At 38.5% G+C, this 22504-nt stretch overlaps 1 protein-coding gene across 1 annotated transcript in view; it reads left to right on the forward strand.

The window, feature by feature from the left end:
* The first annotated feature begins 360 nt into the window (after window positions 1-360).
* The window catches only part of NR2E3 (nuclear receptor subfamily 2 group E member 3), a 109757-nt gene continuing 87613 nt past the window's right edge, over window positions 361-22504 (forward strand). The window contains exons 1-2 of the mRNA XM_044076354.1: window positions 361-385; window positions 2464-2614. Of these exons, the coding sequence (XP_043932289.1) occupies window positions 361-385; window positions 2464-2614 (176 nt within the window). The remainder of the gene's footprint in view (window positions 386-2463; window positions 2615-22504) is intronic.

A 22504-nucleotide genomic window follows, 5' to 3' on the forward strand; every position in this document is an offset into this window, starting at 1 on the left:
CAGCCATAGCATAGTTTTTGATTGACGCAATAACGGCTCTGGCTAATATGAAAAGATTAACTACTAGAGCCTTCAAGGTATGTCAGGAAAGGAAACAGCGACTGTGGTGCTGTAGAGGGATAAAGCCCCAGTTCAGTTAGTAACTCGGTGACTGATGGAGCAGCAGAGAGCGATGGGTACGCCCATACTACTGTAGGTGGGCATTTGTTGATGATGCTCCCTTAAGAGAGGCATGGTCCAATGAGGGGAGTTGACCTCAGATGAACTAATGAGCATGGGAGGCAGGAAGTGGGTAGAGGATTTAAAGAACACCCAGGATGGAAGAGGAATGGCTGAGCCCCCATGATGCCCTTAGACGCAATGACCAGCTCTAGCGACATCAGAAGTAAGTCCTGGGGGTGGGTAATAGATAAATTGATAGACCCAGCATGGATGTAGGCTACCTGGGGCTGAGCTGGGAAATAATGATGTCCCAAGGGGGACAAAAAAAGAAAAAGCATTTTCAAAAAGTTAAGAGAGGCTATGAAAGGAAAATCTATGTAACTTTAGACTGGAAGAGATGGAGTAATTGTTTTCTAGTTCCTAGATATGCTACTAGGTCAAGGAAATCTTTGCATGGAAATTCCTGCCAAGTGCTTCTACACACAAAATAAATTACAAAAATGCTTCCATATCTTAGGTAGATAACTGGAAAGGCAGGCCCTTATGTTTACACTCACATTCATTCCATGCCTCTAAACTGTCCATATTTTTGCCTCATTTGTTTGGTCTGTTTCTCATAAAGTTTGTGGTTTTCAGACAAATTACAGAAGATAGAAGTCACTGAATAGTGACATACTCTTCAGAGAAAATGCAGGTGAACACTTATCCAGTTATTCTATCTACTTTCTTAATTTATAAGAGGAAGGGATAATTTATCAGTATGGACAGCAGACAGAACCAAATGTTTTATTCTGCTGCTGTAATTTGTTGGTCCATACAGGCAGATTTTACTGCTTAGCCCGAGACCTGAACTTAACATCTTAAGCAGGGGGTGCTTAACATTTTTAAGTTTGAGTCTCGTGCCACTGTACTGCTTACCTGATGGTTCTTTTTTCCAATATCAGAGCATAATCAGCATGCTCTGTGCAGTACACACTGTTTAATTAGTACTAATGGTAGCCTTGAAGGATTTGTACACCCTCTCCATTGTATAATACTTTGGCAGACTGTGCACGCACACCTATTAAATACATTCTGCATTTTTTCTGGCCATTCATTGTCTATATTTTTGCATGTTTATATTGTACATATATTAAGCAATGTTTGTTTTACCTATATCTAGATGGCTCTACATATAATTACTGTAATTTTTTATCATCACTATAATTCAATCCATGTTTTTTCTATATGTATTTGGAGATTATCTCCTCAAGATTTGACTAAAATATAGATGGATAATCCTGGTCAATATATGTGAATATAGGGGGTTACGACTGGGCCACATACCTCACAACCTCTTAGGGCAAGAAATCTTGACAACACCATAAGTATTGGGGGGACAAAGGCCCCAAAATAGGGACTTTTTTTAAATATTGCTCTTATAAACTTATAAAGATAATAGAATAACAGCCTTTTCAGTAGCATGCATTTTCTGAAGAGTATGAAGTCTGAATCTCAAATGCCTGTCATTATTTTTTGATTTCCATACATAATGATTTGCCAATCATTTGAGAGAAAACTAAAAATGTATGAAGAATAGAGGAAAAATATGACTCAAAAATCCAGAAATTTTGCAAAAAAATTGGACAGTTGATAGATATGTTGGGCCACTGATCATAACCATCTTATTCTGTGTTTAAGACATGGGTGACAAGGAATTCACTCAAGAGCAAAGCCTCCACTTTTCATCATATAATTATCACCAGATTTTTGGTCTCCATTTAAACAAAAATGCAGGACCTTAGTTTAATATATCATTCACATGATGCATATCACATGTGGTGGTAGCAGCAGCACTCAGTATGAATCCAGGTATTTGGAGTAGGCAAACAGCCTTTAGCCTTCCAATCTCCTGACATCCAAAACAACTGTACAAGTTATCAAACCAGTGAGTCTACCTTTTAGATTTTAATTTGTTTGCTGTTTGACTATGTCTTACTTTTGGAATATTTTTGTTTTAACTCAGCTTAGAAAACATTGAAATTATGACATGATATGACCTTTATGAGAGCTGGATTATGTATCTGAGGAGACGAATGAAACATGGTCTCTGTCTCTTAAAGTGTTGGTTAAAACACTCACTGAGGTTCTAGAAACTTCTGCACCACAAGTGGATAAAAAAAAAACGTTCTGACTATTTATGTCATTAGCATAACCACAGGAAAATGTGAAGAATTAAACCTCTGTTGTAAACACAGAAGAGAAGTTAAGAAAGGAAGTTACACTTGCAAGGCAGCTAATTACCTTTATTGTTTTCCTTAGCGAAAAGTCCTGCTCTGGGTAAGGCGCTCAGTCCTGTGCTCTTGTGCAAAGTATGTGGCGATACGAGCAGCGGGAAACACTATGGGATTTATGCATGCAATGGCTGTAGCGGCTTTTTTAAAAGAAGTGTAAGGAGGAAGCTTATTTACAGGTAAGACTATTCATAGATCAAAGACATTACAGAAAACAAAAATATGTGCACATGTTCCAGTGCTACAGAGCTAGTGTGGGTATATCAAAAGACCAGTAAAAAAAAACAGAAAAAAAAAATCACCAGATGGCTCCTTGACATAAGTAATTTTATCACTGTTCATAAGCAATTATAACTAAGGAAGTTGACAAACGTTGAAAGCAGCTACTATGCTGTTATAATGCCATCAAAGGTCATTGTATAACATTAATGCCAATACCTTTGTAGTTTGTCTTTTGTTTGAGCCATATTTATATGCCACATGCAAAAAAGATAGTCATACTGTTTGTTGAGGCATTATTGACGAAACCCAACCTTAGTGAGCTGAGCAGATGGGCATTTCATTAAAAACAGCCTGTTTTCTAAGGAAAAATACTGAGGGAAATGTGCAATTTCATGAGTTGTGAGAATCCTAGCTCCATGTGTGTGTGTGCGTGTGTGCGTTGTGTGTGTGTGTGTGTGTGTGTGTGTGTGTGTGTGTGTGTGTGTGTGTGTGTGTGTAGGGATCACATAAAATGTTTTTACTGAAATTTTCAGAACAAGTATTCTAGCAGAGAATAGCTATTTTGTCTTATTGAGTTTGCTGAGTAATCAAGAAGTGTGTTATTTTCTTACTGAATCATCATATAGCTATTGGAAATCTGCAGCAACAAATATATGTCTCTGGTACCTTCATACCTTTCTAATACTGCAGTCTCAGGTGCCTTTTATATTGCACAATGGTGGATAGTAGCAGGCATCTTTTTTGCATGTTTACACTCATTAGTCTCCTTAACAGGCTTTATTTTCTTTAATTATAAATACACATTTAATTAATACAGCCAGGTTATTAAGGAAAATTGTTAGGCATACTGCCCCTACAAATGGGAGGCTGCAGTAGTGCAGTGGTTAGCATTGTTGCCTCACAGCAAGAGGTTCTCCAGTTCAATTCTCAGCTGGGGTGCCTTCTATGTAGAGTCTGTATGTCCTCCCTGCAGTCACGTGGGTTTCCTCTGGGTGCTCTGGTTTCCTCCCACATTCCAAAGACATGCAGTAGGTGGACTGAACAATCTAAATTGGCCATAGATGTGAGTGTGTGTACAAGTGAGTGGTGCAGATGAACAACTACGGCAGGGCTATCCAGCTAGCGGTGTAAGCCTTGGCTCAAGATGATTGTTACTGTTGAAGTGACACTCTGACCCCATGTGCAAAATGGGAAAAAGCGGTTGAGGATGGATGGATAGATACTGCTGCTACAAACATGGCTGGGATATCATGTGTAATTACTTCTGATAGTGGTAACCAGTGAAGAGAATGTAACTATGCAATGACTAAGCTCATTGGTGCTTATCTTATAAACATGATACAAGCTAACACCGTTTGTTTATCAACCGTTAAGCAAACAGCTTTGCTGAATAACTCACTGACACTCTCTGATAAGCTTTTGAAAATCTATAAGGACTGACAGAAGACACCATTGCCATTTGTGGAAGGTTGACTGAGTGCAAGAGATACATTGTCTAAAACGTCTAAACATGGCTACTATACAGGGGGAGCATAAAGACATTGACTAGAAAAAAAGATTTTGTCATGTATACAGTAATATAACCAAAAGTACTGGTTGTAGCTGTACACAAAACTTTTTGAAACGTTTTCATTTACTTCTCATGTTGTTGTTTTTTTTTTGTCACTGTGCAATAAATTAGGCTTTATTCAAAAGCAGACCTAAAAACTACCAGTAATTAACATCTGTACAGTTTTAACTAAAAAATATTTTTAACTGTGTCACACATATGATGTATAGCTGTATCAAAGACCAAACCTTGCTTTTAATGCCAGAAGGACCATGGATTCTGTCTGTACTTAACACATTTAGATTCACGTTCCACTACTAACATTGCAATGTCACATAAGGGACTGTTGCACACTTCAGGTACAGGCTTTAAAGCAAAACATTAAAACAAGGTCCCATCTCACTGTTGTGGTGGTAGTGCAGGTGAATTCTGACATAATGAGACCTCACCAAATTCTCTGCACTGAGCACATAAATACTAGCCTGGGTCTCCCCTGTAGAATCTAAAGTGAGCTCAGTCTTAGTTAGGAAATGAAAGCAACAATAAAAGTGAAAAAAAGATGTGGGGGTCTTTCTATTAGATAACTTAAAATATGTGGGGGTCTTTCTATTAGATAACTTAAAAGATGTGGGGGTCTTTCTATTAGATAACTTAAAAGATGTAGGTGTCTTTCTATTAGATAACTTAAAAGATGTAGGGGTCTTTCTATTAGATAACTTAAAAGATGTAGGGGTCTTTCTATTAGATAACGTAAAAGATGTGGGTGTCTTTCTATTAGATAACTTAAAAGATGTAGGGGTCTTTCTATTAGATAACTTAAAAGATGTAGGGGTCTTTCTATTAGATAAATTAAAAGATGTGGGGGTCTTTCTATTAGATAACTTAAAAGATGTGGGGGTCTTTCTATTAGATAACTTAAAAGACGTGGGGGGTCTTTCTATTAGATAACTTAACATATGTAGGGGTCTTTCTATTAGATAACTTAAAAGATGTAGGAGTCTTTCTATTAGATAACTTAAAAGATGTGGGGGTCTTTCTATTAGATAACTTAAAAGATGTAGGGGTCTTTCTATTAGATAACTTAAAAGATGTAGGGGTCTTTCTATTAGATAACTTAAAAGATGTGGGGGTCTTTCTATTAGATAACTTAAAAGATGTGGGGGTCTTTCTATTAGATAACTTAAAAGACGTGGGGGGTCTTTCTATTAGATAACTTAAAAGATGTAGGGGTCTTTCTATTAGATAACTTAAAAGATGTAGGAGTCTTTCTATTAGATAACTTAAAAGATGTGGGGGTCTTTCTATTAGATAACTTAAAAGATGTGGGGGTCTTTCTATTAGATAATTTAAAAGATGTGGGGGTCTTTCTATTAGATAACTTAAAAGATGTAGGGGTCTTTCTATTAGATAACTTAAAAGATGTAGGGGTCTTTCTATTAGATAACTTAAGAGATGTGGGGGTATTTCTATTAGATAACTTAAAAGATGTAGGGGTCTTTCTATTAGATAACTTAAAAGATGTGGTGGTCTTTCTATTAGATAACTTAAAAGATTTGGGGGTCTTTCTATTAGATAACTTAAAAGATGTAGGGGTCTTTCTATTAGATAACTTAAAAGATGTAGGGGTCTTTCTAGTAGATAACTTAAAAGATGTGGGGTCTTTCTGTTAGATTACTTAAAAGATGTAGGGGTCTTTCTATTAGATAACTTAAAGGATGTAGGGGTCTTTCTATTAGATAACTTAAAAGATGTAGGGGTCTTTCTATTAGATAACTTAAAAGATGTAGGGGTCTTTCTATTAGATAACTTAAAAGATGTGGGGGTCTTTCTATTAGATAACTTAAAATATGTAGGGGTCTTTCTATTAGATAACTTAAAAGATGTGGGGGTCTTTCTATTAGATAACTTAAAAGATGTAGGGGTCTTTCTATTAGATATGTTAAAAGATGTAGGGGTCTTTCTATTAGATAACTTAAAAGATGTAGGGGTCTTTCTATTAGATAACTTAAAGGATGTAGGGGTCTTTCTATTAGATAACTTAAAAGATGTAGGGGTCTTTCTATTAGATAACTTAAAAGATGTGGGGGTCTTTCTATTAGATAACTTAAAAGATGTAGGGGTCTTTCTATTAGATAACTTAAAAGATGTAGGGGTCTTTCTATTAGATAACTTAAAAGATGTAGGGGTCTTTCTATTAGATATGTTAAAAGATGTAGGGGTCTTTCTATTAGATAACTTAAAAGATGTAGGGGTCTTTCTATTAGATAACTTAAAAGATGTAGGGGTCTTTCTATTAGATAACTTAAAAGCAAGTAAGTGATGTGAGAAAGCAAGTAAGGAGGGCTGTAAGTTACTTTGATCCACATAAAGAGAACATAACCAATATGAAACAGTAAGTTATTTTGCTGAATGAGCACCTGGTGAGAATTTACCTGGAGTAATGCATAGTGAGATATATGGATGGGGAGGTATCAAGTAGCTGATGATCAGTTCTGCTTTCCTAGGGTGGACCAAGGGATGGCAGGGACAGACTTGACTGTAGATGTGCTCCCTATCTAAAGAAGCTTTTAATTGCAGGGAAGGCAGCCATGACCTCAACACGAATTATCTGAACAAAGAAAGTAATTAGAAGCTATATAAAGAAGGATAATGGAAGAGAAGGGAACTTACTGTGAGCTGACTTGTTCAACAACTTCAACAGAGATATTTTTTGTTAATTTGTTTTTGTTTAATTTATATTAAGCTGAATATGCTAACTTTTGAATGAACTACTCCATACCTTGCTTATTTTTGTATAATTTAGATGTATTGGTTTGGTATTGGTATATTGAGTTATATAGTTGTTTGTGTGCAGTTCATTTTCTTATGTCTTGTAGGCTAGCTGATTGCAAATGTGATTCAGATATGCTGACTTTTCCTGATTAATTGTGCATAATAATAGAAACATGTTTAAGACATATTATTATTTTATGTGAATAATTTTCATTTTCTACTTTAGCTACTGTATCAATTACACTTTTTGACATACCATATAAAGAACTTTCTAAGAAACAATTTTTTTTCAGTTTTTTGTTACATATTTTGATATTTGTTGATTTGCAATTTTTATTAATGGGTTGCAGGATAGGTCATTCTACAGTGAATTCGATTTGTAGACTTTGTAGATTTCTATTTAACATACAATTTTTGGAGTGATATGAGGAACATTATTTAAGCTTATTATTATTAGCTTTTATATTTTTGTGAACTGTACAAGACCTGCTGTGCATTACATCTTGGGGTAAGAGTAACCTTAATATTAGATCTCACCAAATAAAGTGGCCAAGTGAATGTTGTAAACAGTGCTGTATTTGTGTGTCAGGTATCTAAACAGAATTGTTTTGTAAATAATGCTGTTTTCTTTAATTATATAAGATAAATAAAAGTGTTTCTTTAAGAACAGATTGTATTAGCTAGAGAAATGCTGCTGTTCCTTTGAATGAGAATGCTGCTTTAAGAGCAGAGGGAAACATTGCTGTATTAGTGCAGGTTTGCTTAGTGAAATAAATAGTACTGTATAAAATATGGGCTAAGGTGAGCCTATTCAGCATGCTTTTTTGTCCATCATGAAGGGGGTTTGCTGCCTGGTACAGCAGCATTGTCACAGTGACAGCAGAGTGAACGAAGACCAGGAAGAAGACAACAGAAGGAATCTGTTCCTGTTATGGGAATTCAGAACAGAGAACTACTGAGACACTCAAAGAAAGAGAGAGAGAAAGCAAGTATACCTCTCAGCCTCTTATCGTACAAAATCTGGACAAAACCATACATAATGGTGGATACAAAGGCCCAAAATAGGGACAATTTTTAAATATTGCTCTTATAAACTTAGAAAGTTGATAGAATAACAGGTATTGCATTGGCATGAATTTTCTGAAGGATATGAATTCAGAAACTCAAATGTCTGTCATTATTTTTTGAATTCAGCCAGAAATGTAAACATTTTATGAGGAACAAACCAAATCTATAAGGCAAAACTCTAGGCATTCTCAGAAAATCTAGACAACAGAGAGGTATGAGAGAAAGCGAGAGAGACCTACTGAAATAGACTGTGTCTCAGCAGTATGGAGCAGTATTGAGGGCACTTGCTGTGCATTTTTTTTAAGCCGTAAGACTTTTTTATGGGGAAAACTCTGCATTTGATGCTTGTGTACTGTAACTTATGTTGCCTTCCTATAACCAGAGTGTCTGTTACTTTCAATATTACATATTGTTGGATAGTAGGAGGCATATGTTTCCTAAGATAAATCTTTTACTGGTTATGAGAAAACCAACCATATCTGAGTAAAATGTTCCCCAACATGAGAGATAGTCCTGTGGTGTGTGCTAGGAGGTTTTTTTTTTTCATATGTCTTCAGAGCACCTGTAGGTTGGGCTGTTTGTCAGGATGATAACTATAGAACAGTTGATGAAGATGACTGTTACCGTTCTTCAGCTGAAGGCTTGTCTGCAGTGGCCACATTGATGGCCACAGCAAAGACAGTGCCACTGCTAGAATAAGTAACCAGGGAGGAGGACCTAGATGCATATCTTATTGTCATTCAGTAATAACGAGGGTTGGGACTGAGTCAATAGGGCCAGAATTGTTTAACTCAGCTAATCAGAGAACTGCTGACAGCCTTCACAGAAATGGAAGGGACAGAGTATTAGAACTATGAAAAGGTTAAAAAATCATTACTTATTCGAGTTGGTACTACCTTTAAGACAGAGTCTTAAAAGTTTTGTATTTGGACTTTTTCTCATAACAAAATGGTAAGATCATAATTTTGACACTTAAAAAGGATATAATTTATAGTTTATGGGCAGCATACTAAAAATAGTATAGTAGAGATATTAACCAGTGACAAATATAAGAGATTTTTTTAAAACTATTGCTTTAAGAAAGTGGATAAGTTAAACTGACCCTAAGAACTCTGAAACTTTTATTGTAGTAGTAGATATGCTATGAAACTTGTATAGAGTTGAGCAGAATAGGCTAGACCTGTAATAAAACCTGTGGCAGATATTGATAATAAACAAAAAGTAACAGCGATAAATATATTTTGTTTTAAATGTGGAAAACAATGGAAAGGGGGTTATATGGCTAGAATTTGTAATTGTGCTATCAACACTGTTATACCTATGAAAAATAAAACCACTGAAAATCATGCTACTAATGATGTTATGCTTATGAAATTCAAAATTATATGCTAGAATAACTGATTCTGCATTTTGTTACTGTGCTACTGCAGAGTTAAGTGCAATATCTTAATTGATGGCAGAGAGGTACAGTGACTGCTTGATTCAGGCAGTATGGCTACACTGATAAAAGTGGCATTATATATGTAAGAAGCAAACCTTACTAAAAAAAGCAACTGAAGAAGTATGTACTTGTGGAGAAAAGAAGCAGGATCCCATTATTCAGCTGAAAATACAATTCATCCTGTTGCTTCAGCACCCAATTTAGCACAACACATGAAAACAGAAAAAACAGATTTTCTTCACTTTAAAGATTTGTGGAAACAATGAAAAGAATGTAGTCCTTTTTTCAACTTCTTCATCAGAGTGGGAAGGGGAGCCAGCAAGTGAATAAGCCTGCAGATATGCTTCTGCCTAACTTGAGAAAAGTGGGTGGAAGCAATCACCAGTCATATTCCTTAGAGTATATGACTCCAATAAGACTCAGTAGTAGAAAGTTCTAAATATACATAAATGTAACAAAAGATACTGGGAGAATAATGATAATAATACATTAACCAGGGAGGTCCACAGGATAAACAGTCCCTTTTCAGGAATGACACAGGAGGAATGTCTGGTTGAGTTATTTAATCAAGGTCACACACAAGGTAAATGAGGACTGAAGGATTCAAACCATGTACCGCAGGAACTACTACTCACAACCTTAACCTTCTGCACCAACTATCAGACCATAGAAGCTTCTTCCTTTTGCTTAGAACTCCTGTATTTAAAGAGACATTTCAGCATACACCTATGACAAAGCAGCCTGCAAGAAAAGATCTAGTAGAAGAAATGTACTTACATAATAAAATAAGTGCAGATTGAAAACATTGCAAAGAAATGAATAGACATGTCATTGCAGCCTGAAAGTGTTGCAGAGCAGAGAGTAGGCATGACTAGCAGAAGTTAAGAGGAAGGATCACTTATAAAAGCATGCATTCTGGGAGAATGAAAGTGGGAAGTATGAAAAGTACATAACCTTAGCAAAATTCTAAACTTTCTGACAAGCTAAAACAGGAAGCCTGAGAAATAGTTGTTTTTAATTTAATTGCATTTATTTAAGCTGTATTTGCTTTAATATTGCTACACACTCAGGTTTCCTGTAACTAGTCTAGTCCAGATACAGATTTGCTATATCCAGGACTGTTTGTAAGCTTCTGAGCCCCCCCCCCCCCGGCAGGCCTTCTAGCTTATTAGTGGGAGTGGTAAGCACTAGGTAGCCTATCTACCACAAGAAGAGTGGTTTCTGTCCCAGAAATTGTAGTTTATTGGCTGTTTGGACAGTTTTTCCATCCCTTTTAACTTTCTGGTTTAAAACCCCGCATTTGCATGGGTTTACACTTGTTTAAGCTCCACCTAGCAGTGTCAAGTTGAGGTAAACTATTACTTGTGCCAGAAAGTCTATTCTTTACTTTTTCCCTTGAATCTTGCTAGTTCTTTCTCTCTTGCACTTCAAATAGCTTAATCGCTTTGCACTTCAACAGGTTTTTGTAGCAATTATTTTAGCACACCTAAGTGCTATCAGCACTAGTTGTTATTCACAGAAATAGCTTCAGTACTTAGTAGTTATGACCACCCTTCATGGCATGATTAAAGGGCAGTTCCCTCTTCTTTCTCTTATTAACCTGGTGCACGTGGGCATTCTGAGGCAGTGTAGCAACTGCCTTATGTACGCAGACAACCTTCTCCTTTTACCTCCCAACACTCAGACTTGTAAGAGATGCACTTATATAACCAAATTGGAAGCTACGCACTCTCCAGCCAAGACCAGACCAGCTGGTCAAGAGGAGATGGTCAACACCTGCACCACACCACATGGACCACATAGTCCTCCAGAACACCCACCATCACATCTCTCACATAAAACCACAAACCACACACCCACCTTCGCGGAGGCTGTCAATAGAAATTTACCCAAACAGCAGAGACCTCCAAGACAGAAACACACTCGACCACCACAACACAGCACAAACCACAGGAGACATAGCTCACCTCCACAGTGTGCCCCTCAACCTAAGCGTCTAAGGCTAAACACCTTGCTCAATACACTAATCATAGGTGACTCAATAGTGAGGCACACAGATGTCCCACTCACTAGGTTGAATAAGGAGAAGGTAACAGTCAGCTGTCTATCAGGTGCCAGAATCTGACACACAGCACATGCACTCAGGTTACTAAACAACAAGTACAAGTATGACTCTTTCATTGTCCATGTGGATGTGAATGACCTGAGATGCACCTCCCTGGACTACATGAAAAGAGACATGGTGGAGTTCTCAGATTATGTGGCCCAGGAAGGTATGACCCCAGCCCTGAGCAGTATCCTACTGTCACCCAGAATGATACTGCAGTACAAACAAAAAATTATTGACTTCAACAATTGGCTAAGTTTCTGGTGTCCTTCTAAGGGGATCCAGTATCTGTCTGCTTGGGACGACATGATTGACAGACCTCGATGCTTTGCCAGATATGGCCTGCATCTGTCACCCCTGGGTTTCCGGTTACTGGCTAAGGCTCTTGCCACCCCTATAGTGCCTTTTTAGGCAGTGTTCCAAAGAACAAATTACCACCATAGCAGCTATAAATAAATGCAATCTGAGGGTCATTCTGCTCAGAGCTAGAAGTCTAAATCTCAAGATGCACTCACTCGAAGCACTCCTCAAAATGGAGAACATTGACACTTGTGCTGTAAAGGAGACCTGGTTTAAAGCAGCAAAAAGCACCCCTGTGCTTCCAGGCTATAACTCATGCCACACCTTTCGGCCCTGAAACATGGACCATACCTCCAAAGGCAGTGGTGTCTCCATATTCATAAAGGTTATGTACACCTCCAGACTAGTAGCCCAGCATAATGCATCTGAGATACTTCAGGTACAATTAACATTGGGTAAGATGGCGATCCAGGTCATAGCCTGCTATAGGTCCCCAACTATATCTCTAAACTCTCACTCCATGTTTCTGAGCACCCTGAAATCTATGAAGGGTCAACCCAAGTGTCTCATACTAGGAGACTTCAACTACCCCTCCGTCAACTGGGAGAACTACTCAAGGACCAATACACTGGCCCAATGCTTCCTGGTATTCATCAGTTCCAATGCCCTGGACCAGCTCATTCTGACTCCCACTAGAGGAAGCAACATCTGTGACCTGGTTATTACTAACATGGGCAACCATTGCTCTACACCAATAGTCAATCCCTCCCTGGTCAGATCTGACTATAAACTAATCACCATGGAAATCCACACCTCACCCACACCCCTGCAAAGGTAACCACCTTGAAATACTTCTCCAAAGCTGACTTTGGGCTCCTAAAAACAGAGGTGGCTAACTTTACAGCACCCATGCCAATAGAAAATAGCTGCATGATTGCCGAATCATACACCAGTGCACTGTATGAACATGTACATAAATGCATGGAACTAGCCATACCTAACAGAACCAAGGCGCTCTCCTCCAAAAAAAAGGAAGCCAGTCTGGTGGTCCCCTGCCATTAATGAACTCTATAACAGAAGGAAGAAACTGTTGCAGGAAAAAGGTGAAGTCCCAAGACTGGAAAAACTCCCTTATTAGCCTCAACAAAAAGTTGAGATCCCTCAACAAATCCTCCAAAGCCAGCTATGAAGGCAGAATTGTGGCAGACACTGAAAAGAATCACAAAACCTTCTATAGTTGTATCATATAGTTTCTCCCTTTTTATAAATGACCTACAATCAGCTATTCCACAAGCTACTTGCATACAATACGCTGATGACTCCACTCTCATTTGCTCAGCTAAAAACATTCCTGAGCTACAAACTATTACTCAAAATGTATTCCACACAGTAGAAGCTTGGTTCTTAAAATGCTGCCTACTCTTAAATGCTAAAAAAACAAAACTCCTCCTCTTTAAACCAACTACTAGATCCCCCACTTTAGATTTCTCTATCTCATCTATTAATGGCACCCTCATATCAGCTGACTCCACTACCAAACTACTAGGTGTCATGATTGACAACAACCTTACCTATGATTGTCACATCAATAATACCATTAAAATTGTAAACAAAAAACTGGGCTCCCTATACAGAATTAGAACATTCTTAACCCCTGCAGCCAAAGCTACTCTTGCCCACTCTCACCTTATTTCAACCCTTCTTTACGCCTCACCAATTTACACTAACCTGAAGAAAAACAATCTCTCTAAACTGGCTAACACATATAATAGTATTGCTAGATTTGTGACTGGTAATCAATTTAGAACTCACCACTGTCTGAACCTACAGCAACTTCACTGGCTGGAATTAGAGAATATGTTGCTTCTTTCCCAACTTTCCTTTGCCCAAAGAGCTCTCTACCAACCTAATAACACTCCTGTACTTTCCAAACTTCTGACCCCCTACTCTAACCTGAACTCACTTCGTTCCTCCAGTAAACGACTAGTAACTTTAACTAAATCCAACAACCTTGCTGGTGACTCCCTCTTCTCTAACGCCCTTGGCAAACACTGGAATCAACTTCCTACTGAACTTACTTCTATTCCAACTCCTATTCTGTTCAAACAAAAACTCAGAACCTACCTTAAAAATCAATGGTTATGTCCCTGCTGTAACCCCGACTAAATCTCCCTATAACCACCTCTACTCCTCCCTCTCCCTCTCCTTCCTCCTCCTTTTCTTCTACTAGCTGTATGACCATCACTTGATAAGCATTAACTCTCTAATATCCTTCTCCTCCTTTAGTTGCTTTATCTTTCACTGAAAGTATAGATTTTATTCATCTACTCACTCTTTTCTGTAGATTTCTTTTCTCTCTTTTCTCTCCTTATATAACCTTCCTATAAAATATCGTGATTATATATTAAATAAGTTTAAACTGTATTTTTATTGTGTGAGAATGAGGTATCCTATCATGCTATGTTCTGTGAATATTAAATCCTATGATGTCTTCCTGTATATTTGCATATCCCCCCTCCTTTCCCTTTCTTACCACGTTTATTTTTTGTATATTATGTAACTGTGTTTATACCTATGTGGAGCTTTTCTCCCCGGGCCTCTACTGAAAATGGAAATATATCCAGTTAGACTAGCCCGGTTAACAAATGTAAAATAAAATAAATAAATAAAATAAATAAAAATAAAATGAACTTCCATGGCAATACCCACATTTGCTCTGAGTTACTGCACAATGGTACCACCTATACCGAGCCAACAGATATTGCCAACATACTGGCCGACAGAATTAGTGCCAACTTTACCCCTCTCAACCTCCCTAAAGGATCAATCACATTACTGGAAGAATGCCAGGCACCCAGCATTACTGCAGCACAAGTTAAAGCTGCATTGTCCAAGGCCAAGAATACAGCTTCCATGGGACCTGATAATATCTTTGGCTGTGTTCTGCATGAACTACAAAGTGAACTGACACCACATCTGTGTGCCCTGGGGATCACTACTAAATCTCGAATTACGGAATCTAGAGACTCTGAATCCCAAAGACCAGAATCTCGAGAGTCCATAATATTGAAAACAAAAAAAAAAACATTTTTGAAAGCATATGCAGGGGGGCAAGCCCCCCTGCACCCCCCACACCCCCTGCAACTTAAATATACCAACTCTGAGATTGCACCACAGTGGAGTGAATGGCAAAATAGTGCCGTGCAGAGTGAAATGGAAATTTTGCAGTGTACTCCACTGTAGTGTGATCTTGGAGTTGGTATATTTAAGTGCAGAGGGTGTGGGGGGGTGCAGGGGTGCTCGCCCCCCGCATACACCTGTCTAAATTTTTTTTTTTTTTTACTTTTGAGATTATGGAATCTCGAGGTCTTAGGTATTCAGAGTCTCGAGATTCCGTAATTCATGATTTAGTAGTGATCCCATGCCATGTTCACTCACAGCCTCACCTCAGGTTTTGTCCCTACTGTGTGGTGCACTGCTACAGTCATCCCTCTCTATAAAGGGGGAGCAACTACAGACCCTGGGAATTATTGCCCCATTAGCCTGACGAGTCTGATATGTAAAGCTATGGAGCGCATCATCATGGACCCGAATAACAAAGATATAGGAAATCTCCAAACTCTAGACCCCACGTAATTTGGCTTTGTGAAAGGGAGATCATGCCTGCTCAACCTGGTTGACTTCTTTGAGTCAGTCACCAGGACTGTGGATGATGGTAAGGCAGTGCAAACAGCCTATCTCGTCCTGGCAAAGGTCTTTGATACCATTTCTCACTCAGGAATTATTAAACTTACCAAACTAGGCATCAACCCCTATATCACTAGGTTGGTTGCAAACTGGCTGACAGACAGAACACACAGTGTGAAAGTAGTAGACTCCAAGTCAGACTGACGACCAGTCACAAGTGGAGTCCCACAGGTATTGGTCCTGGGTCCTCTCCTGTTCAGCATCTGCTTATCAGAAGTCCAAGACAACACAAAGGGACTCTGGCTGACCAAGTTCATAGATGACTGTAAGCTGGGAGCCATTATTAACTCCCCAAGTGATGTAGACATCCTACAGAAAGGCCTCACTGAGACCGATGAATGGTGTTGAAACCATTACCTTAAGCTTAATGCCAAAAATGTGTTGTCATCCCCTTTGGTAAAAACTCAGTTCCCACTAATTACCACATCAGTGGGACCCCACTGAACACTGAAGACATTATAAGAGATCTGGGGACGCAGGTTGACAACAACCTCCCCTTCGACCACCATATTGCCACTGTGGTCAGAAAGTTCTTCTATGTGGCACATCTCATTACCAAGAGTTTTGCATCCAGGAAGAAAGAGGTCATTGTCTGTCTCTACTCTTCCCTCATTAGACCAATCATTGAGTGTAATGCCCCATATGGCATGTACCTCACTAAACACTTGCAACCGCTGGAGAGGCCACAGAAGTACCTCACAAAGAGGATCCTAGGCATTAAACACATGTCCTACATGGACAGACTCAAAAGACTCCAGCAATTCTCTGTCTCATATCGCCTACATAGAGGCAATCTTTGCTTGACTTACAAAGCCATGTCTGACCCAGCTCTGTTAGAAATGCTACATCTAAAGAAATCTCAATCCCTCCACACCACACACTCCAGAGACCTCAACCTCATTACCACAATCAACAGAACATGCTGGAGGGACAAGTTCCTCACCCAAAGACTGCCCATGCTCAGGAATAGCTTTCCCATACATGTCAAGCAGAGCACCTTGCTGTCCCTCTTCAAGAGAAATCTTGATAAGAGGATGGGTAATAGAAAGTTCAACCTGGGGATCACTCCAGTGGCTCTACTTGATAGAGGCACTGGGAATTAACGTTGGGTGGCACAATGCCAGGGCACTTCTATTGGCTAGGCTTGTAAAGGCTCCAGGGCCATTAGCCTAATATACACCTATGAACCTATGAAATTGAGAATTCTAAGCAGCAGATGGGTGATGAGAAGGAGAAATGCAGTTTAGGAGGAAGAAAAAGTTCTCGGTCAGAGTTCTAAACTCATTTCTGCCAGTGTAAAACAGAAACCTCAAATAAGGGGAGGTTCTAGGTAAGAGACACATTTAAGCAAGACAAAATATAAAACTGATGATAAATCTGTTTGCAGAGAGAGAGGAATCTAGAGAAGAAAACAAACTGAGAAAGTGGTATTCAATTACTCTGTGTCCTGGGGTGAGATGAATAAATAAGGAAAGAAGTGGGGAGTATACTGAGTGGCAAGATAACTATGAACAGACCTCTAATGATATTCCTGTTGAGCCAAAATACAGGAGCTCTAGGCAACAAGAAGAGGCTTCTATGCATCATGTTCATAAAAAAGGAAACAAGAAAAAAGTAAACAAGACAGTGACAACAATTGACACTAAAACTATTGGTATAAGTTGTCCGTTCTAGGAGAGAGTTAGGTACTGAAATGCCAATTCCTATATTGGTAGAAGAGGAGGCAGTGCCTTTTATCTCATGACAGAAGGAACCTGAGGAAAATCCAGAGTTGGTTGACCTTCAGGTAAGTCATTTAAATTTTAGAAAGGCGCAGATGAAAGGTGATACTTTGAGCAAAACAAATGAAAATATTGCTGGACTTGTAGGGATAGAAGTTGGACAAGCTGTTTTAACTTCTAACCCATACATTAAGTTAAAGAGTGACTTTTCATAGAGGTTAGCTAAGGAAACAGATAAAGTAGCATGCCAACTGTTGCTGCTCAAGCTTTTCAGAAATCTAATGATGAGTTCAGCATATAGCATATATTGGGGGGGACACTTGGGAATGGTTAAGACTAAAGCAAAAATCCTAGCAAGATTTTATTCACTGTGATTAATGAAAAAATCTGATAACATTTGTGTTTGATGCTCTGAATGCCAGAAGGCAACTCCACATTCATGTTTTAAAAATTCTTTGATTATAATTCCTATCAAAGAGGGGTGCCATTTTGAATGTATTGCTAAGGACATTGTTAAGACATTGGCAAAATCCAACACTGGGGATCAATGCATCATATTTATTTGGACTGTGCAAGAAGCAAGTACCTACAAACTACTCCATTGCATAAGTCTAATGTTAAATCTATAGCAAGGGAGCAAGTGTTATTATTTTCCAGTGAAGGGATACAAAAGGAAATACTTACAGACCAAGGACTTCATTTATGCACAAATGAATGCACCAATTATGCCAGTGCTTTAAGGTCAGGCAATTAAAAACCTCAGTGTACCATCCTCAATGGATTAATTAGGGAAGCATTTTAATTTAATGTTAAAGTCAATCCTGAAAAAAGTTATTGTAGAAAATTGTAAAAGCTGAGAACAGTTACTTTGATGCAGAGTTATAGCTAGGGAGGAGTGAAGTGTGCAGCCACCCTGGGAGCAAGATGTTGGGGGCATGATTAGCAAATGCTGATTTGTCAGTATTGCAGTACAAGCACTCATTTCTAGTCCAGCATTTCTGAATGCCATTCTAAGTCCCTCACATGTTCACTTCTGTATGCACATAGTTCTGGCTACAGTGTGCACTGCCTGGCAAGTGCATACATTATGTGTTTTAGTGTGCTTTCTTGCTGCACTCAACCTCCACTTGGTGTAGGTATTGGAAATAACAAAGTTGTCCCCCTTCATTTCAGGACAGGTGTGTCAATATTGCCTGATCTCTCCATTCCTTCCTAGTCATCTTCTCTCCTGCTCATGTCACTAGCCATTTCTGGTTCACTTGAGTCACAGATAAGGCTTTCTTCCTCTATAACACATAACTGACACAGTCTCTAGGTTTAGACTTAATTACACATGGGAGGAGGTGACCAAGGTGATCACAAAGAGGATGTAGACACCGGCACCCAATCAGCAGAGGCAGCTGAAGAGGCAGTATGTAAGGCAAGAAAGTCAGCATAGAAATGCCCGGATAGAGGGTTGGAGTTAGCATTTTCTGAAATGTCACCTTTGCAGGTAGCCAACATGCTGAGGAAGTACAGGATTAGAGAGTGTAATGACTTGCTCTCGCAGAGGCAAGGGGGAAATATTTAGAACTAGCAGATGAATGGAGAGAGATCTGGCAAGGAAACCACCTGTATGCCAGGGGCAAGCTTTGCCTTAAACATGTAGAGGCATCTATTGTCATAGCTGGGATGGAAGGGCAGAGCTCCATGATTATATCTTTATTCTAAGATGGAAGGAGAGCTGGTGCCAGAAATGCAAAAGCAAAATGGGGTGGAAGGTACTGACATGCTAGAAAAAAAAGGAAAAAAGGGATATGGAATACAGTAAAATAATAAAACAAGGATAACTCAGGGTATGGTTGGGTACTATTACAATGAAATGCTAGGAGTTTGGGTAGGAAGGTGGGGAGCTGCAAGCAGCAATGCAGGGAGGGATGGTGGACCATGCTGTTATCACAGAAATACAGCCCAATTTCAAGAGAGGATGGAGCACAGAACTGACTGCTAACTAATTCTGCTGGCCAGTCAGAAGTTAGAACTGTGAGTTGGAGGCTGCCTTCCTACCAGGGTTGATAACAGAGTGTAGGAAAAGACAAAATGACAGAGACATGTTAAATTATAGATCATCTGTACTGAGTTTATAGCTGAGCCTAGAAGAGAAGCTATGGTTATACAAAGTATAATTAGTAGAACATATAAAATAATGCATGAAAACTATAAGAATCAATCAGAAGAGGTTTGAAAATGCTGGGAATGAGAATAGAAAGGCAATGTACAAAGGAACACTGGGAGGATATTTGTATGCAACAAGTGAAGTGTTTGCATTTGTATTGTTATACCCAAAGTAGACATCAGAGAAGTTTTCCACAGGCAGACATCACTTATTGGAGGTGTGGTGGGAAAGAGAAGGGTATTTAGAAACATGTTTTTTGTGAAAGAAATGAGTCGATAGATTTAAAAAAATTCCTTACAGGGTATTTTAAAATGATAAGGGAGCAAAGTATTATAACTAAGAAAATTATTCTTTTGAGCTGGGATACAGAAAGTAAATTGTCTCGATATAGTAGGGCCCCACTAACTTTAATGTATTTATTTAACATTTGTTAACTGGGAAACTCCGACTTGGAATGAGTCAATTTTCAGTGGAGGCCTGGGGAGAAATGCTCTAGATGCATGTCATTGTAATGTGGGAGGAAACTGGAGTACCCAGAGGAAACCCACAGGAATGCAGGGAGGACATGCAGACTCCACACAGAAGGCACCCAGCTGAGAATCGAACCAGAGAACCTTTTGCTGTGAGGCAATAATGCTACTGCTGCACCACTGCACCATCCGTTAATGCTGTTTGCTGCAAAAAAAAAAGCAGTTACTATAAAATCAAAATAAACCATCACAACATTATTGAATTTTGTAAAGAAGATAAAAAAATGGAGGTGGTATCTTTAGAAAAAGGAAGGAGCAAACTAAATAGAAATAAATGTAATCTGTGGGAACGTTACATGCAGAATAATGTTCAGTGCTAAGAGTGAAATTTCAGGGAAGGTAGGACTTCTTGAGCACTATATATATATATATATATATATATATATATATATATATATATATATATATATAGATATATATATATTACATTGAATAATAAGTGTGATTGAATAATAAGTGTGATTACTGATGAAGCTTGATTAGAAAAATTGGTTTGTGTGTCTTAAAAGTTGTTGGCCTAATAAAATCCTTTTTATGTTATTATGAGTGATGGATTTGTTATATATCTATATATTTGTATGTGTGTCTGGATTTGTTATATATCTATATATTTGTATGTGTGTCTATTTCAGAATATGTATTTTGTGTCACTGTTTCACAGCTAATAAAATGGAGGTTTTAAATAACAACATAGAAGCATAATGGCAATGGTCTGTTAAGATCATTTGACTCACATACTTAGCTCCTTCATCCCCCAAACAGACAAGCTGCAGAACTTACTTAACAAGTAGCTTATATATCTTATCCCTGTGATGATGTGAGGTATTGCCAGTTACACCAGGAGAAGTAGGGCAGTGGCTGTGTAACATATGCCAGAACAGCTAGCTGGAATTTTGTAAAGAATTATATGTCATTTGTATATCACGTACAGATGCTTGTAAAACTGCTTGTGCTACAAAATGTACTAACAATTTGTCCTGCTGGCCAGAAAAAGAAATATACATGCATTATTGTAACTGTTTAAATGTATATGTTTTAACAGAGGATACTGGAAGAGAAGAGGTTACTCTCAATTTGCCAAACTTTGAAAATAGCTTGAAATTAAATTATCTGGCTTAGGCCGTAAAGATTATATCTTACAGTTCTCAATGCAGCCAGAGGCAAAAAGTCTATTTTAGGAAGCATTCTGTATTGTCTTTGGGGTGAACTAACTTCTCTGGAAGAGTGGAGGTCTGAAATTGTTTTATGACTTCCTGAAGTTGCAACAGATTTGTTATAATATGTGTGTGTATTATTGACACATATGTGCTAAATCCTGGCAGTCTCTAGCAATGGGAGTAGCATGGGAACCAGAAGTCAGATGACCAGAATTATGTGATGTCATTCTGTAATCAAGGACAAAAATTATGTTTAATACCAGATGAAACTGAAGTCTCATTGCAGTCTGTTTTTGGAACCTGATAGAGAAGGACTCCTCACCTACTTCATCTTCCCTTGCTCTAGTAAGTGAACCAGGGAATAATAATTCTTTAGATCAGTCAGGAAAATATAGTGAGATTAGTTAAGTACTGTTTTTCTGCATTTGTGTGAATCTATTTGTCTGTGTTATTGTACTACTTCCTGTGAGTGCAACTCTGGTGTTTACTGTAAATAGATATTTAGTATTTTCATATTCTTTTATTATTTATTATTAAATATATTTAAACTTTTCATTGTGGGTGATCTCTTAGAAAATATTTTAATCTCTGAGAGTACTTGTATATATTTGGTGACAGCTCTGTCTGTTCATGGAAGCCCTGGTATTCATCAAACTACCATTTGTATTAATATTAATTTCATTCAGTATAATTGGATACCCTTGCAAGAGCCTTAGAGTAGCTGGCTTTGGAGTGTCTGGTAGTGGTGCAACTACCTTATAGTCTGGGCAGAAGAGGGCATAGCTAGTAAATCTGTGCCAGCCATCCCAGGTGTGTGTATAGGTGTTTGTGAAAATCAAATCTCAAAGAGTGTGTGTGTGTCAGCTGTTTGGATCAGCGACAGGAAGAACTGGTTTCACAGAGAGGATGCTGAAAGACTTGGCTGTGACACTTGGCTGAGGTCTCAGCTCTATGGCTGTGCCAGTGGGGAGTCTTACTGAGGACCTGGAGGGAGACAAATAGAGAAATCCAGACCCTGGACTAAGTGTGTTCCCTGCGTGCTCTTAAGGGAAATCGTGCTTGATGCAGAGAGCTGCATCTGGAAATACCGGGTGTATCCAATTTTGCTCCAAGTGAACGTCTTTCTCCAGAGCCAGTGGTGAGGATTCAGGCTCCTTGATTACTGGCCCAGAGTGGGGACATCACAATACACACCATTCTTTTCTGTTTATCCAATAGATTCCGTGACATCATTGCAAGTTTATCCTAATGTCTCTTTAGGAAAGCTGTTCCAATCATCCACACCTTTTCTTTGAAACAG

Source organism: Protopterus annectens, chromosome 7.part0 (assembly GCF_019279795.1).
Source record: "Protopterus annectens isolate FY-2018-M chromosome 7.part0, PAN1.0, whole genome shotgun sequence".
Taxonomy (NCBI): Eukaryota; Metazoa; Chordata; order Ceratodontiformes; family Protopteridae; genus Protopterus; species Protopterus annectens.